We start from the raw sequence: 18,529 nt of genomic DNA on the forward strand, positions 1-18,529 counted from the left end.
GCTACGATTCTTTTGAAATTAATTTGATCTTGTAGATTTGAATTGAACAATGATTGTAAATTATCAAATTAATGTTACATTTCATGCTAAATTAATTTATCTGGTCTATCTTTAAATACTAATTAAAATTTATAAAAATAAAAATTCCAAAACTTCTAGCCTTACCAGTGTACTTACCCCATTAGATTCCAGTCCTGTGACAGTACTTCAATTAAATATCTTCTCACTATTGCTCTACTCACCCGTTTTCTTTACTGCTTTTAGATAGACATTACTATACACTTTATAAGCAGTCTCAATGTGATGCGATGCGTAATACCGACTACACGTCTTTAAACTTAATTTGAGAGCAAGTGCAATATCTAGCAGTCAATACGTTGTCCTCATGACCAAAGCATACTGCTTACTAGTTTGAGGTACATGCTCAGCAGTGGGGAAAGTAATCCATAACGCACGTTAATAATGTAAACTGAACATTTCAGAATCCAAAGGCTTTGATTAGCTTTATCAACAGAATCTTACAATCATTTAAGGGGTATAAAGCAGAGAGTGTTATAACAGAAGTTTATATTGAAAAGGATGTTTGTACATTCAGTTGCTGATTTAGACTTGACAATTATATTTTTAGCCCATATATTACAGAGTTCACCCCACCCAATTTTAGATTTCTGACAAGACTAGTTCCACTTCTCAGAAGTGTGGTCAAGTATCCTGAGTTGAGATACGTGCAATGTGAACCCATCAGAAAGGATGGTCTCTAGTCCAACAATCGTGTAACACAGCCTTAAGCTAGGTACTGCTGAGCTCCGTGGAAATAAACTTGGGAATCAGTGCAAGGTAAGTCAAACTAAATACACTGGGAAGACAGACCCATCAGTAGTTAACCAACATTCCACAGGAACCTTCATCATTTGTAATTCATTCCCAGCTAAGGGCTGCAGAGGGAAAAAACAGGAGCATATCTCAACATGAACATCAAGTCACGAGCATCTGAATTCCCAGGCTAGCACAGCTCCACAGCAATATGACTCATTGTTTAGAAAGAAGAAAAAAATAATTAACTTCCAAAAAAACTTAATATATTTTTAAAATTTTGTTTTAGTTGACAGTACTTTGAACTTAAACTCTTGTCCTCCTGGTGCTTCAAGCACCATAAAAACAAATGCTTTTAAGTGATTGAATCCTGCAATCCATAGCTGTTTCACAATGAGGGACACTGATGTCCTGAGCAACAGTACCTTCTCTACAAAATAAAACGGGAGTGTGTTGGGATTTTAATATTAATACATGGCATTAATTGGTCCCTTATTTAAGAACAATGTGGGCTTCTTTGCCATCCTTGGATTTCAAATTAAGTCCCTCGATGAGATGATACTCTCTCCGAATGTAGGCATAGAAGTAATCAGAAACCAACAGGATCTGTGGAAGAATATCAGGCAGTTTCAGTCATTGTGCCATGTACGGACCAACATTAAATAAAGATCACACAAATTGTCTTGTTAACAAACTGAAATGGACGGTATACCATGCATATACTGAGTAAGGGCTTCTGCAATTTGAATCTTGCCTTGATGGTTAGTGAGCGATTCAGAATTATCTTTCCAATAAATGCCTGTCACCATTTTTCATTGACAATGTAAGTAAATTAAATGTCTTTACTGCTCATGTCAGCTTTGGGAAACACATTGTTTTAAAAGTTCAGAAGCATTATACTTAATACTGTACATTATTCTAAAATGCAGCTGTATCCAAAACAGTACAGCTTTGTGTTCCTCAGATACAATAGTTCTCACTTGCGGTGTACTTGACAATATTGATCTTTCAGCCAACATCACTAAGACTAATTATCTATCCATTATCACAGTGCAGTAGTCTGTGGAGGATCTTACTATGTACAAAGTGGCTGTTACAAGTTACATGACTTCAAAAATACTTAATTGGCTGTAAAGCACTTTCAGATGCCTTAAAGCTGTGAAAGGTGTTGCAGAAATACAAGTTCTTTCTTTTTGTTACACACCGTAGCCTTAAAGAGAGGCTGTTTCACTGAAACAGCAGAATAGTACATTTCATATTACACGGTTCTAAAAAGCTGTGTCAGCCACCCAAACAACCCGAGCTCTACTAATATACATTTCATTTGCAACTCAATTATTTATTCCTGGAGAGGCAGGGAAAAATGCCTTTGTTAGGCAGACCAAAATCATGACTATGTCTGTGACAAGAATTGGTAACATCTTAAAAATAAGTAATATATTATACTGATACCTCCAACATCACTTTCAAGCAAAACAAGAACCTAGATGTACACTGTGACTTTACACAGACACCTCTTGACCCATTTTATGCATTAGACAGGCAGATTAGCAGCAACTAAAATGATGTTGTGTGCATAACTTCCTCTCTCTCAACCTCTAAGTTCCATCTGGTAGTTCACGAATGGGGACTGTACCTACAAGTTAGTGTCCCCATTCACCCAGGCAGGTCTTCTGCTTTAACATTAATCCACATAGCAGAGACAGACTATTGTACTGTTTGACTATTATACTAACCTGTCCCACATTAAAAGCCAAGGTAATGGCATAGTAAAAGTTGGAATTTGCACTTCCAGCATAAATCCAAAGGTGCCAGAGAACAGGGAACAACACTGATGAAGATATGAGCATGCAAGTCACCACAAAGATGTTCCGAAGGACTGTAAAATACAAAAATTTAATTTGGTCACTTTGGTTTATTATAGTTATCATCCAAAACAAGGACATACATAGAATGATGTTGACCTGGCTACACACAATCAGACAGGAACGTTCTCATTCCACATTTTCCTATGTTAAACGCATGGAAAATGAAAGACTATGCCAAACTTTGAATGGACTCAGCTGAGTTTAAGAATTCGGCAGGTGTACGTCAAGCCCGTAGGAGCTCTGAAGGAGCAGTTTGCCCCATTTACGAATCAACACAAGTCTGCATTTTCCCTTGGCAGTTTAGTAGATAATATGTTGTTGTAGATAATTGGAAAGTTCCAAATTCAAGACATGATGTTCAATCATGGTATGCTTTTCTTTATCAGTCAGAGTATTGAGTACAGGAGTTGGGAGGTCACGTTGCGGCTGTACAGTACGTTGGTTAGGCCACTTTTGGAATATTGCGTGCAATTCTGGTCTCCTTCCTATTGGAAAGATGTTGCGAAACTTGAAAAGGTTCAGAAAAGATTTACAAAGATGGTGTCAGTATTGGAGGATTTGAGTTATAGAGAGAGGTTGAATAGGCTGGTGCTGTTTTCCCGGGAGCGTCGGAGGCTGAGGGGTGACCTTATAAAGGTTTATAAAATCATGAAGGGCATGGATAGGGTAAATAGACAAAGTCTCTTCCCTGAAGTGGGGGAGTCCAGAACTAGACGGCATAGGTTTAGGGTGTGAAGGGAAAGATATAAAAGAAACCTAAGGGGCAACTTTCTCACACAGAGGGCAGTGCTTGTATGGAATGAGCTGCCAGAGGAAGTGGTGGAGGCTAGTATAATTGCAACATTTAAAAGGCACCTGGATGGATATATGAATAGGAAGGGTTTAGAGGGATATGGACCAAGTGCTGGAAAATGGGACTAGATTAGGTTAGGATATCTGGTTGGCACGGATGAGTTCGACCAAAGGGTCTGTTTCTGTGCTGTACATCTCTATGCAACTTTATTCATAAAGCGATTTGATTCCTAATTCGTGATGATTTAACTGATCTCAGCCAGAGCATCAATGCTTCTGTTGGTGTCATTCTTGGTTTACGAGCATTGTTGGCAAATTGACATTGAATACCCACCCCTGGTTACCAAGTTGGTGGGTCAATTGAGTAAGTCATGAGGTCACCTCAGACGGCAGTTAACCACATTGCGACTAATCCCATGGTAAACAGTCTAGACCAGATAAGGACAGCAGCTTACTCTTTTTGAGCAGACATTAGCAAACCAATTAGGCTTCAACTTCATTTGCGCATGGTAATGTTCCTTTAAGAATTTTGTACAAGCACACATCTTAAAGAAATTGCTTCTTATATGCTGCTTCTTGTGTATTTATGCATCTTAGAAAGAATCAAGGTCTTTAACGATGTTAGCTCTTTTTTTAAAACCAAGACTGAAATGTTCACACCACTGTGATGGGATCAGAAGCAGTCCCTTTTGTATTATTAATTCCATATCTAGTCCAGAAACATAACCTCTGCATCCCAAAAATGATGGATGGCAAGGTTTACACATTGCCATTATTAACCTCTGTTAGCAGGTGCAATTCTGTGGATATAAGCTGATAAGTGACTCAGACACCACACTGACATCTTCTAAAGTCAAACAGCCCATCTATTAACCATTGACTCAAATGATGGTCTGATGCACGAGGGACCCGAGTTGTTCCAGCAAATATTTCCCAGTCAAGGGACTGCAGCTTCAGTAGCAGAAAGGAGGTCAATAATATGTATACAAATGCATCCATTTGTATACTTACATCTGTAAAGGTGATTCCACATGGGTAGGAAAGCCATGTATAGCGCTACATCTCCTACTGTAGGGTACGACTTAAAAATTGCAATGATTGCAAGCTGAACGAACATGAAAAACATGGGATGATCTCTGCAAATGGAATAGAGTCGTATATGAATCACAAACAAGTTATTAAAAAGGAAGATTGCAGGCCAACAAATAGGCAAGCTTCCAACATACACACTGCAGAGTCAGCACAAAACTAACTTCTCAATAGCTAATACCATGCTTCACAAACCTGATATGTAATTGAGCTATTATTAAAATTTAGTGTTGTATACCAAAGCATGCTTAAATCATCAGGATTTTAGCATGTTGCTCTCAGCTTTGCATATTAAGTGGTCCTTTCACCAACAGAAGAAACAAATGAGAACAGAAGTGCTTAGGAACAGGTCTTCAGCAGAACCATTTACTGTCCTTACAATATGAAATCTTCAGATATTTAGTTCCCAGCCCTGATTCCCTTTCAGCCACGTCTCTGTGATTCCCACAACATTGTATCGGCCAATTACTATTTGCGCTACAAGCTCATTTCCCTTGTTTCATATACTGTGTGCATTTAAGTACACACCCTCAGTCCTGATATGATTGGCCCTTTCTCATAGTTGTTCTTTCATCTTCTGTGCCTGAAGTTAGATTCCTGTCCTTTCCCAAACTCTGTCCTATCACATGTTCTGGAAACTATAATAACATCAGCTGAGCACTATCCACCTTCAGCTTTTTCATAATTTTGCATGCAACTGAACCCAACTGCCCCATTATTTAGTTTAAAGCCCTATCCATAGCCAGGACTTGATCCAGCAGGATTCTGGTCCCAGCATATTTCAGGTAAAACCTGCTCCATTAGAACAGCTCCCTCCTTCTCCAGTACTGGTGCAATGTCTCATGAATTTGAACCAGTTTCCTCCACACCAAACTTTCAGCCACGTGTTTCCTTCTTTAATCTTGTTGACCCTATTCCAATTTGCTCATGGCTCAGTTAATAGTCTGGAGAAGATTACCTTTTTGGTTCAGCTTTTTAATATAGCCTCTAGCTGTTCATATTGCCCCAGCAGAACCTCCAGAGTCTTAAATTAAGGTGTGTCAGTCACACAGCACAGTATACTCAATAAATAAATGTTGGAAATCTGAAGTAAACAAAGTGTTAGAGACGCTCAGCAAGTTTGGCAGCATGAGTGGGGAGAAATCCAATACGACTGGAATCATTAACTCTTTACGACTGAGAAGGTAAGTTACCAGGCAAGGAAGGTCTAGGGTTCACAACTCTCAGTTGGAAGGCTGCTGGTTTAAGTCACACCCCAGAGATCAAAGTACATGTCAAACGCACTTAACTAGCTTCATGGCGCTTTGAGATGTCCTGTGTTTGTCAAACTTGAACACATACCTTTCTTTCAAGGTTTGGAAGTGGCAAACAATTGTGGTGGAGTACTGGCTGTCTGCATCTGCTAGCCAAATGTAGTAACCAAAGAGCAAGTGTGAGAGAGGCTATTGGGCAAGGAGAGAACTGAATCAGTAGAAACTCCTGGTTCACTAAGTAGCTTGACAACAGTCATGCTCTTAGATGAACTTAATAATGGCTTCTTGACTGAGATAACACATGATCGTGTGAATTAAGAGCAGGAGTAGTCCATTCAGATCCACTAGCCTACTCTGCCATTCAATAAGATCATCACTGATCCTTGAACCTAACCATTCCCATAAACCACAGTCACTCTCACAAGTTAAGAATCTATCTATTTCAGTCTTGAAAGTATTCAATTTATCTCACCCCCCTTGCGAGGTTGGAAGTGCAGTGTGGTTGCAAAACCTAGCGAAAGAAGTAGTTAAAAGACAGAAGTACATATTGAAAAAGTCAATTTTAAAAAGTCTCACCTTAATTTCACTGACAGAGGAAGTGTGTAGAAGAACACGTTGATTTGAAATACACACACAAAAAACAAGCGGAAGTGCTCAAACATCTCAGCAAAGAAGTACCAGAAAAGACCGATGTTTGGTGTAAGATCTGGAACAGAAAGACTAAAAGAAAATAAAGGATTTAGCCAAAAACAATAGGTTTTAAGTTTTTCATAAAACCCATACTGTTCACTACACATTTAGGAATCTTTCATCTTAATTTCACGCAGTTGCTCTTTTAATATCAGTTTATTAACTAGGTTGCTCAGCAGAGTCAACAATTAGATATCAAACTGTGTTTAAACTAATTAATCTACACTAATGTTAATGCAATCCTAAAGGTCAGCAGGTGGTGCCTTTCAGACAGAATAAGGTCTGCAGCTCATTCAAGTGGAGCATGAAAGATCCCACATTCTTAATGGAGGAGAAGGATTCTTTCTAGGCTATTTCAAAGAGCAAGAGTCAACCATATTGCTGTGGTTCAGCAAGATCAGGGTGGTAAATTTCCTTCCTCTAGAGGACATTAGTGAACCAGATGCATTTTTAATGCAACCCATAATTTCATGCTTACAGTTAGCTTTTTATACAGGTACTAAATTTACTTCATTAATCAAATTTAACTTTGGCAATTATAGAGTCATACAGCATGGAAGCAGATCCTTCAGTCTAATTCATCTGTGCTGACCAGACATCCCAACCTGACCAAGTCCCACTTGCCACCATTTGGCTCACATCCCTCTAATTCCTTCCTATTCATATACCATCTATCTGTCTTTTAAATGTTGTAGTTGTACTAGCTTCCACCGTTCCGCTCTTCCATACACGCACCATCCTCTGCGTGAAAAATTTACCTTTCAGGTCCTTTTTAAATCTTTCCAATCTCACCCTAAACCTATGCCGCTTTTTGGAGTGTCCCACCCTAGAAAAAAAGACATTGGCTATTTATCCTATCCATGCCTCTCATTGTCCTCATGATTTTATAAACCACCTCAGCCTATGGCACTCCAGGGAAAATAGCCCCAGCCTATTCAGCCTCTCCTTGTAATTCAAACCCCCAGACTCTGCAACATCTTTTCTGCACACTCTCAAGTTTAACAACATCCTTCCTATAGAAGGACGGCCAGAATCGTCTGCAGTATTCCAAACGTGGCCTAATCAATGTCCTGTACAGCCACAACATGACTTCCCAACTCCTATACTCAATGCACTGATCAATGAAGGAAACTTTCTTTGTCATCTCTTCAAAAAACCTCAATCAAGGTAGTGAGACATAACACCCTACACACAAAGCCAGGCTGACTATCCCTAATCAGTCTTTGTCTTTCCAAATGCATGTAAATCCTGCTCCTCAGAATCCCTCCAACAAGTTAACCACCAGTCACCTGCCTACAGTTCCCAGCTTTTGCTTACAGCCTTTAAATAATGGCACCACATCGGCCAATCTTGGCTTTGATGGAAAAGTATTTGCTAGAATAGCCTGCATTGTTCATGTTTATATATGCAGTATTGCCATGTAAGTGAAAGTAACTAGAGGGGGAATTTTCTGAGTTGGCAATCTGGTTTAACCAAGTTCCACATAATTTCAAATATCTTTGCAAAGCTTACCAAACTGTAAAAGTGCATGGAAACTAGGAAAATGTTGTTGGTTCTTAAAAGCATTTACTGATGATTTAATTCTGCTCCATTTCCCTTTCATTGTTAGCAGGCACTTCTCCTACCATAATACTCTTCTCTGTAAGCAAGTCCTCAACATGGCACAGCAAGTCATTAACATAAAACACAGAGAAAACATTGTTTAAATATGCTTTCGATTGACAACTCACATGAAGCCATAGGTAGAGGGAATGAAACTCCACGAATTCAGCAAAAAAAACGATAAGCATATGATGACCATCAGGCAACCCAAAAACATGACTGCATACTTGAGCAAATGTAGCAAGAAAGTAGTGCTGTGTAGGTTCACCAACACATAGTGTTTCTGTGGCGAGATTAAATAAAAAATGTATTACATACATTCTTATTGAATGTCAAATTGTTCCTTATTTACCCTTACTTTCTCACCAGTTAATGATCAAAACAATGCTGCTAATCTTCAGGTTGGCAAAATGGTTTCTGAATACTGAGCAGTTGCTCCATTCCTCAGTTCCACTATAGTGGTGAGATATAGTGTTCCCTTTAGCTGCCCAGACATATGTCTTATCTACTAGAAAATATTACTATCTGCAATAACTTACAGGACACCAATATGACAGTTGCATTAAGTTCTCAATACAGGACTATTGGGTGGCATTTATTGCCCATCCCTAATTGCCCTGTGATTTTTCCCACCAACAACAGCTCAATCCATTGTAGCATCAAGGCAGTATTGCTATGTCATCTATGCTTTTAATGTAAAGTATTCATTCCTCTACTCCCAGAGATGTCTGTAATTAAAACGTCTCTTGATCTCTACAGTCAAACATTTATTTCAATGCAGAGGAAGCTTTGGAGATATTACCCACCAGACAATTTACTTATAAGAGGTAATGTCAAATAACTGGCAGCAACTGTAGTCAGTCTATTTGCCCATTAACAATCGTTCCCTTTTACAAATTGTGCTTCAGCCTTGAAGGCAAAACAGGTTGAGTTGTGAACTCGCACTTCTCCCAAGGCAAACATTCCACTTTCAGCCTGCATAGAGAGGTTTTAGTTCACTATCCACCACCAATGCTGAGCATTATGTTCCCTGTAGAAGCCAGTCTATTCTATTCTTCAATAAGTTAACAATATGTCTATTGCTTTGAATGATTCTGGTTCACAATTACAGCAAAGTGCAGTACTGCCTTTGTAAAAGAGGACAGTTAAGGTTTGGTTGTATCAGAAAAAAAACTTTTGGAATATGCTATGTGGGAACAATCTCTTAGTTTGGAATTGATAATCATAAGTACTTCAAAGCTAACAAAGACAGCCAACAGATCAGAACTATCATTTTGGGACAGTAACCATTTCAGAACAATTAATGTTTCAAGTTAATGGCCTTTCATCAGAACAACCTGCAACATTAGATATTTCTCTTTTGACAAACGCTACCAGACCTGTTGGGTCTTCCCAACATCTTCTGTTTTTATCTCAGATATCTAGCAACCATTGTAGTTTGATTCTGAACAGATTAAGGTGATAGTTGAAACCAAAAAGAAATTGCCTGTGTGTACGCTTACCTCTGATTCACAAAACACTTAGATTCAAGTCCCACTTCAGGCTTGGGGACAAAAATCAAGGCTGACATTTTGATGCAATACAAAAGGAGCACTACACTGTCAGAGATGCTGTCTTTTCGATGATATATTAAACAGAGGTCCTGTTACCTTTTCAAATGGATGCAAAAGATTCCACTGCATAACCACAAAAATAGCAGGGAACAAATATCCGTGGTCATTTTTTAATCTCTCAATGAACATCATTTGGTTACTATCACATTACTGTTTATTGGAGTTGGTAAACGCAAACTAATTGCTGTGCTTCTGACATCACAACGGTGGATTACACATGTAAAAATATTTAATTGGCTGTAAAATGCTGTGAGATGACTTATAGTTGTGAAAAACACAAGTCTTTTTTATTTTTACAATTACGCTGGCTGTCAGTCCTCAGATTATACAGGTAATTTATGTGCTCGACATAAATTCCAGCCCAATCAGTCATTTCATCTGAAACAATGATGTCTGGATTCTTTAGACCAAGACACAGGCTAATTCCCAAAGCAGTGATTGCTTATATAGGAGTATTTATGATATCAACAGATCTCAGCAAGTTGTTTCACTATGGGAATGGGTGGTCAAATATTACACCTACCCAGTTCAATGCAGGTATCAGCCAGTGCCCAAACATGCATATGTGCCAGCCGCAGTCACAGAATCTCAGGTGTAATCTAGAATTCTGGCTGTTTCACCCTTGCTCAGAAACAGGAGCAAGCAGACAGCTGACATAATTGATCCCAAATGTTTGGATAACATTCAATTTCCTATGTATTTTTATCTCAAAGCTTTCTCTCATATATAAATACACATGCAAGTGTTATTTTTCTCTTACACATTCATCACTGTCTTTGTGGAGATTAGCCAACTTAGATCAAACTAAAAACCTTCAAGGTCTGTATAAGTTTAGGACTACACCTCTAGTGCTTTTACAATGAGTATTTAAACTATATATTTCTGAAAAATACTACAGCAATTATAAAACATTAACATTCCAGACTTACATGACATGACTTTAAGGTTTGTTGTGGTTCTGTTCGCCGAGCTGGAAGTTTTTGTTGCAAACGTTTCGTCCCCTGGCTAGGCGACATCATCAGTGCTTGGGAGCCTCCTCCGAAGCGCTTCTTTGATGTTTCCTCCAGTGTTTATAGTGGTCTGTCCCTGCCGCTTCCGGTTGTCAGTTTCAGCTGTCCGCTGTAGTGGTTGGTATATTGGGTCCAGGTCGATGGAGTTTGTGGATGAATGCCATGCCTCTAGGAATTCCCTGGCTGTTCTCTGTCTGGCTTGCCCTATGATAGTAGTGTTGTCCCAGTCGAATTCATGTTGCTTGTTGTCTGCGTGTGTGGCTACTAAGGATAGCTGGTCGTGTCGTTTCGTGGCTAGTTGATGTTCATGTATGCGGATTGTTAGCTGTCTTCCTGTTTGTCCTATATAGTGTTTAGTGCAGTCCTTGCATTGGATTTTGTACACTACATTCGTCTTGCTCATGTTGGGTATCGGGTCCTTTGTTCTGGTGAGTTGTTATCTGAGCGTGGCTGTTGGTTTGTGTGCCGTTATGAGTCCTAGGGGTCGCAGTAGTCTGGCAGTCAGTTCCGAGATGCTCCTGATGTATGGTAGTGTGGCTAGTCCTTTTGGTTGTGGTATGTCCTCGTTCCGTGGTCTTTCTCTTAGGCATCTGTTGATGAAGTTGCGCGGGTATCCGTTTTTGGCGAATACCTTGTATAGGTGTTCCTCTTCTTCTTTTTGCAGTTCTGGTGTACTGCAGTGTGTTGTGGCCCTTTTGAATAGTGTCCTGATGCAGCTTTGTTTGTGTGTGTTGGGGTGAACATCAACTAGCCACGAAACGACACGACCAACTATCCTTAGTAGCCACACACGCAGACAACAAGCAACATGAATTCGACTGGGACAACACTACTATCATAGGGCAAGCCAGACAGAGAACAGCCAGGGAATTCCTAGAGCATGGCATTCATCCACAAACTCGATCAACAAACACATCGACCTGGACCCAATATACCAACCACTACAGCGGACAGCTGAAACTGACAACCGGAAGCGGCAGGGACAGACCACTATAAACACTGGAGGAAACATCAAAGAAGCGCTTCGCAGGAGGCTCCCAAGCACTGATGATGTCGCCTAGCCAGGGGACGAAACGTTTGCAACAAAAACAATGAGCACCCGGGCTACAAATCTTCGCACAAACTTTGAACTTTAAGGTTTATTAACAAAAGTACATTACTATCCCTGCATTAAATAGACTGTTCCACTGACTGCTGTCATAGGTTTAGTCTTAGCCAAACTCCTTTCATTACAAGCTCAATTTGTGACAGCCATTTGAATAGATCATTTTAAAAAATCAAGGGACACTAATTTTCCAAAATATATGGCATATACATTCACACTTAAATTTCACTTTCTGAAAGAGTTAATCTGGGATGTGGTGCAACTCCAGGGACAAAGACAACTGTCACACAAGTGGAGATTCTTTATGGCAAAGTGCATGTCCTGTGAAGCTGTTTGACTGATATGTGTACAACATAAGTAAGTCTGATCCTGTCCTTTGTGACTCTGCACAGTTCAAACATTAAATCTGCCCCTGTCCTGATCTGCTTGGTGCAGAACCACAGTGCAATCATTCAGTCTCATTGGGGGAGGGAATGCTTGACTAATGGCATCAATCTTTACTAAAGGATTTGCTAGCATTTAATTCCGCTCTTTAATAACAAAGCTGTGATTAAAAATAATCACCTGTGCAAGGTACAGTAATGCTGGAGCAAATAATGCGACAGGATACAAGGATTGGTATGCAGCCAAAGCTAAAAATACAGCGCTAAGAAAGGCACTTCCTAAAAAAGGCAAACAGAAAACATGTCAATTCAATTCTAGGCATTAGACAATCTTCATGAAATTGACTTCAAGAGCAATATGTTAATGTATAAAGAGAAAAGCCTAGCCAGCTTTGCATGTAATTTTTCAAAGGTCTCTAAACAAAAGACTGCATCTGAAAAAAAGCACATACTCAAGTTGTCAGAGACAGCAGCACTTTCTGTTTCAAATTTCTAGTTATCTTATCACTGCTCGTGCTTCAAGAGTAGAGCTATTTTTAATAACAAAATACAGTCTTCGATCTATTCAATTATTTTTCTCATATCATTTTTTCCACTTTCATTCCTGCCATCTTCCTAAACTGCAGATCCTGTAGGTACAGATTGTCCTCCATGAACTCACCCAACTGACTAAACCTAAGTAATAGCAAGCTATCCGACTGTAGGGTGGCACGGTGGCACAGTGGTTAGCACTGTTACCTCACAGCGTCAGAGACCCGGGTTCAATTCCCGCCTCAGGCGACTGACTGTGTGGAGTTTGCACGTTCTCCCCGTGTCTGCATGGGTTTCCTCCCACAGTCCAAAGATGTGCAGGTAAGGTGAATTGGCCATGCTAAATTGCCCGTAGTGTTAGGTAAGGGGTAAATGTAGGGGTATGGGTGAGTTGTGCTGGGATATAGATAAGCTGCAGAACTGGGCAGAAAGGTGGCAAATGGAGTTCAATGTAGCTAAGTGTGAGGTGATTCACTTTGGTATGAGTAACAAAAAGATGGGGTACTGGGCTAACGGTTGGATACTTTGTAGTGTGGATGAGCAGAGGGATCTTGGTGTCCATGTACACAAATCTTTGAAAGTTGCCACCCAGGTAAATAGTGCGGTGAAGAAGGCATATGGCGTACTGGCTTTTATTGGTAGCAGAATTGAGTTCCGGAGTACTGAGGTCATGTTGCAGTTGTATAAGACTCTGGTGCGGCCACATCTGGAGTATTGTGCGCAGTTTTGGTCGCCATACTATAGGAAGGATGTGGAGGCACTGGAACGGGTGCAGAGGAGGTTTACCAGGATGTTGCCTGGTATGGTAGAAAGATCGTATGAGGAAAGGCTGAGGCACTTGGGGTTGTTTTCATTGGAGAAAAAAAGGTTTAGGGGTGACTTGATAGAGGTGTATAAGATGATTAGGGGTTTAGATAGGGTCGACAGTGAGAATCTTTTTCCTCGTATGGAGTCAGCTATTACAAGGGGGCATAGCTTTAAATTAAGGGGGGGTAGGTATAGGACAGATGTTAGGGGTAGGTTCTTTACTCAGCGAGTCGTGAGTTCATGGAATGCCCTGCCAGTAGCAGTGGTGGACTCTCCCTCATTATGGGCATTTAAGCGGGCATTGGATAGGCATATGGAGGATAGTGGGCTAGTGTAGGTTAGGTGGGCTTGGATCGGCGCAACATTGAGGGCCGAAGGACCTGTACTGCGCTGTATTCTTCTATGTTCTATGTGGAGGGCATCAGGGTTCAGCATTATCCTATTTGATCTGATGTTCACAAATATGGACATCCAGAAAACGAGGAGCTGTGGTTGATCTTCTCTCTCCCAAATCCTGGGGTTGGGATGGAGATGTGTGTGTGGTGGGGTCAGTGATTAAATCTGGGACTTTGCACCATGTGGCTTGATGCTAGATTCAGCAGTACCTTTAACATAGAACATAGAAGAATACAGCGCAGTACAGGCCCTTTGGCCCTCGATGTTGCGCTGATCCAAGCCCACCTAACCTACACTAGCCCACTATCCTCCATATGCCTATCCAATGCCCGCTTAAATGCCCATAAAGAGGGAGAGTCCACCACTGCTACTGGCAGGGCATTCCATGAACTCACGACTCGCTGAGTAAAGAACCTACCCCTAACACCCCTTAATTTAAAGCTATGCCCCCTCGTAATAGCTGACTCCATACGTGGAAAAAGGTTCTCACGGTCAACCCTATCTAAACCCCTAATCATCTTGTACACCTCTATCAAGTCACTCCAAAACCTTATTTTCTCCAATGAAAACAACTCCAACCTTCTGCCCCGCAGGAGCAGCACTCCTTCCATTGTTCATGAGTAAGACAAGTCAAATCTTTCTATGCAGCAAATTAAAACAGAATCAAATGAGACTTCTTCCTTCGTCTCTGCAACTTTCTTTCAAACATGAACAAAAATATCGCAAGTGTTTGTTCAAATTTTCCTCTACTGTTCTTCCATTTCCTGGTACATTTCACTATTTTTGAGAGAATGTCTAAACTGTAAATTTCTAACTTTTCTTGCGCACATGTACATGACAGGCAAGCCTCATGCAACTGTGTTTTGTAATGGGATTAATCACCAAATCAGACAGAGTACTGACATATGAAACAGCCATAGCATGCTAACGGTTTTGCTCAAAAAGAAAGAAATCTCACCTTTCACAGTGGCTAAAATAAAAATTGCAATAATTGCATTGTTGATAGCACAAGTAGATTTTGCCACGCAGGTGAGCACAGTGAATGGATTCAGGAGGTAGCTAGAACAGAACAGAAAGTTCTCTTTTTGTATTTCATTTTGAATCAGTTGCAAAGACCAAAGTTCACATTTATCAGTGACGTGAATAAAGATGGTAGATATGTTGATTATTGTTGTATATATATTATCAAAGCTGTCACATATTTTATTTCTAAATGTTTAAGGTTAATGCAGTGACCATCAGTTGCTTATTGATACCTAGCTGATTTAAATTCAATCCAATCTAAGTTACTTTGAATGTAAAGTACATTTGATACTTTCTTGTTTATGCTATTGATTTAGGAGGATTGTATTAAAAATAAATTAATTTTTCGCTTTGATTTTCTGGGCATTCTTCCAGTCAACTAGGACACTGCGCAAAATAATCATGTTGCTTCAGACAGCACAGTCATGGCAGAAAGGAAATAGGTTTCAAGCTCTTTATCAAACCATATTTTGTAAAATGGTTTTTGCTCATCAGGAGTCTATACAAGGAAACAAACAAAATCAAAGTGCTGAATCTCAAAATACAGGAGCAGGAGGCGGCCACTAAGCCCCCTGAACCTTTCTCACCATTCAGTTAGACCAGAACTGATCTGTACTTTCAGGTAATTTACTTGGTTTGGTTCCTTAACATTTAAAACTATTGACTAACAAAATCTATCAATCTTAGTTTTAAATTTGTTCAATAGACCCTAATGTAAATAGTCGAAAGTGTGGTGCTGGTAAATCACAGCCAGTCAGGCAGCATCCTTGGATGTGCTTTCCCAGCACCACACTCTCAACTCTGATTTCCAGCCTCTGCAGTCCTCACTTTCTCCTATGTAAACAACTTTATTTTCAACAGTTAATGCAGTGAGGGGTAAGTGTTCCAGATTTTTACCACTCTACATGCTTAAATGCTTCCTGAGGATTCTTGTTAACCATCCCATCTTTAATTTTCAGGTAATGCTGTACCCAAACCTCCAAGCCTAAGGAATCAGTTTCACTCTATACCCATTATGACAGCTTGTAACCAATCAGCAAAGTCAACCATAGTCTTGACATGTGAGAATTACATAGGAAACACTTTGGGAAGACAGTGGGAAAACATTGTCACAGGTTGAAATTACATAAAGATGATCAAGAGGGCCTAAGAACATACAAACTAGGAGTAGGCAAACGTTCCTTAACAAGGATAGATTTGACTTTGTCAACACCAGCTAGAAAAGTGTAAGTGTTGGTCTTTGAACAGAAGGATTAACTTCTGCCAATTACTGTTTAGTCATGAGCAAACAAGCAGATAGCTGACGTAATTGATCCCAATAGTCTGGACAACATTCAACTTGCTGTGCATTCTTATCACAAAGCTTCCTCTCATATGCAAATATACATTCAAGTGTTCTCAATTTCTTTCAGAATAAGTATTTGAATTTACTAAATTGTGCCTATATTCTCTGGAGATTGAAAAAAAGAGAGGTGATCTCACTGAAATGTATAAAATTCTGAAGGACACCAAGTAGTTGTTTTTCCCAGCTACGAATACTAGAACATGTCTCAGGATAAAAGGGGTGATCATTTAGGATTGAGATTAGGAGAATTTACCTGCTCCTACTTCTTAACTTATTCAAAAAGATTAATCATTCTCACACAAATTTATCACATCAAACATAAAACTATATAATACACAAGATATTTTGTTCATTCTCTTTACATTGGGTGGGGATTGTCGAAATTATTCTCTCCGTTTCACTCAGAGATCCTCTCCTTGGTTCCATTTCATTTATCCAACATACTCTCTCCATGCACCAACAATCGCTTTAGCTGCCAATAATGCTGAGTAGCCATGTCGCAAACATTTTATTCTGCATGCACATATATTACAAATACTGGAAAATAACAGATTACGTATTCTTACCTCACACTTATGTTTATTCAAGTTTTGCAAGAAGCTTGCATATGAGAATGCAACAACATATAGGATGTGTTGAAATGCATTGGTTAAGTCTGTGCATCTATCATGCTACACCCATCACTGGCACACCAGGCTTTTACTAGCAAGAGTTAATCACAACAATATTATGAAAAAAAGTTTAAAAGTTTGAGTTTACAAAGATTTCAGCACTTGACATGAAGAGAAGCAATTATAAGTTGCAGAGCTTTTAGTTTTGAAAAGATGTCATAATATTACAGTATGGATGAAGCAGTGTGGATATTTATGATGGGATTAAAGTGTCGCAGAGTAACTGAGTGAAAAATGCAACATGGGGCAGAAAGCAGAGGTTGAGTGGAGGAGGCAGCTGAATGGTGACAAAAGGGACAAAGGGCTAGTTGATGTTATGTAGCAACTGTAACAAATGTACACAGGAGCTGGGACATACCACTGACTAAGTTGAAGAGCAGAGACTGGCAAGAATTACATATTGGCATTAGGGGTTACAACAAAGTTTCAGCACAACATCATGCACTGACAGGCCCATTCCTGTGCTCACTGTTCTATTTATAAGTCAGTGCATTATTTAATTACATTAACTCTGTCAGAAGCACTGTGAAAATAGAAGTACAACGGAGATAGAAGTAGCAGTAGTGTCAGGGAGAGAGAAATTAGATGAATGCAACAGGCAGCATGGTGGCACAGTGGTTAGCACTGCTGCCTCACAGCGCCAGAGACCCGGGTTCAATTCCTGCCTCAGGCGACTGACTGTGTGGAGTTTGCACGTTCTCCCCGTGTCTGCGTGGGTTTCCTCCGGGTGCTCCGGTTTCCTCCCACAGTCCAAAGACCTGCAGGTCAGGTGAATTGGCCATGCTAAATTGTCCGTAGTGTTAGGTAAGGGATAAATATAGGGGTATGGGTGAGTTGCGCTTCGGCGGGGCGGTGTGGACTTATTGGGCCGAAGGGCCTGTTTCCACACTGTAAGTAATCTAAAAAAAATCTAATCTAAAAAAACAATCAAGGAGTGATAACACAGAACAGTAACAAAGCAGCAGTAGAATCTGTCAACATAACTGAGGTTGCAATGACCAGAGCAGCACATGACTCAAAAGTCAACAAAACAAAATGGTTAGCTGATAGATGGTTGGTGAGTGAATACTATAGTTCTCCTTTTGCTCTTTAAGCTAGGATTGTGTGTCAAACTTAGAATCAGGAGCATTTAACCCATTGTACAATTAAACAAATTAACTGGAAAAACTGGAAGTAATTTTCTGATTCAACCTTCAGTTATTTCCAGCAAGCTTGGTTGGTTTAGTAAATTGAGGCATGACAGGTCATCTCGGTCTCATACAATGCATATCCTTTCCACATGGGAACTCTAGGATGTGTCACGTTTTCAAGAAATGCCATCAGCTGGAGCAGTTCAAGTTCCGATAACTGAACTGGTGCTGGCATCACAAAAGAAAACTGGATAGACTTGGATTGAATTATGTGGAATAGAGGAAGCTGAGTAGAGATGTAATTGAGAAGTAAAAAGGAAGAATGAAGAGAGTCCAGCAGCTACCACAAAATTGGATCCAGTTTTCTCTAGTGTATAAATTGTAAATGGGTGATGAAAGGGAGATTAC

At 39.9% G+C, this 18,529-nt stretch overlaps 1 protein-coding gene across 1 annotated transcript in view; it reads right to left on the minus strand.

Annotated features, from left to right (window-relative positions):
- Positions 1-476: 476 nt before the first annotated feature.
- The window catches only part of pigu (phosphatidylinositol glycan anchor biosynthesis, class U), a 30,596-nt gene continuing 12,543 nt past the window's right edge, over positions 477-18,529 (minus strand). The window contains exons 6-12 of the mRNA XM_043710760.2: positions 14,911-15,011; positions 12,400-12,497; positions 8,236-8,390; positions 6,392-6,535; positions 4,485-4,609; positions 2,550-2,692; positions 477-1,419 (exon numbers count right to left, since the gene is read on the minus strand). Of these exons, the coding sequence (XP_043566695.2) occupies positions 1,306-1,419; positions 2,550-2,692; positions 4,485-4,609; positions 6,392-6,535; positions 8,236-8,390; positions 12,400-12,497; positions 14,911-15,011 (880 nt within the window). The 3' untranslated portion in view covers positions 477-1,305. The remainder of the gene's footprint in view (positions 1,420-2,549; positions 2,693-4,484; positions 4,610-6,391; positions 6,536-8,235; positions 8,391-12,399; positions 12,498-14,910; positions 15,012-18,529) is intronic.

Source organism: Chiloscyllium plagiosum, unplaced genomic scaffold, assembly GCF_037043375.1.
Source record: "Chiloscyllium plagiosum isolate Xiang-an unplaced genomic scaffold, Cpla_swu_hap1 HiC_scaffold_15, whole genome shotgun sequence".
Taxonomy (NCBI): domain Eukaryota; kingdom Metazoa; phylum Chordata; class Chondrichthyes; order Orectolobiformes; family Hemiscylliidae; genus Chiloscyllium; species Chiloscyllium plagiosum.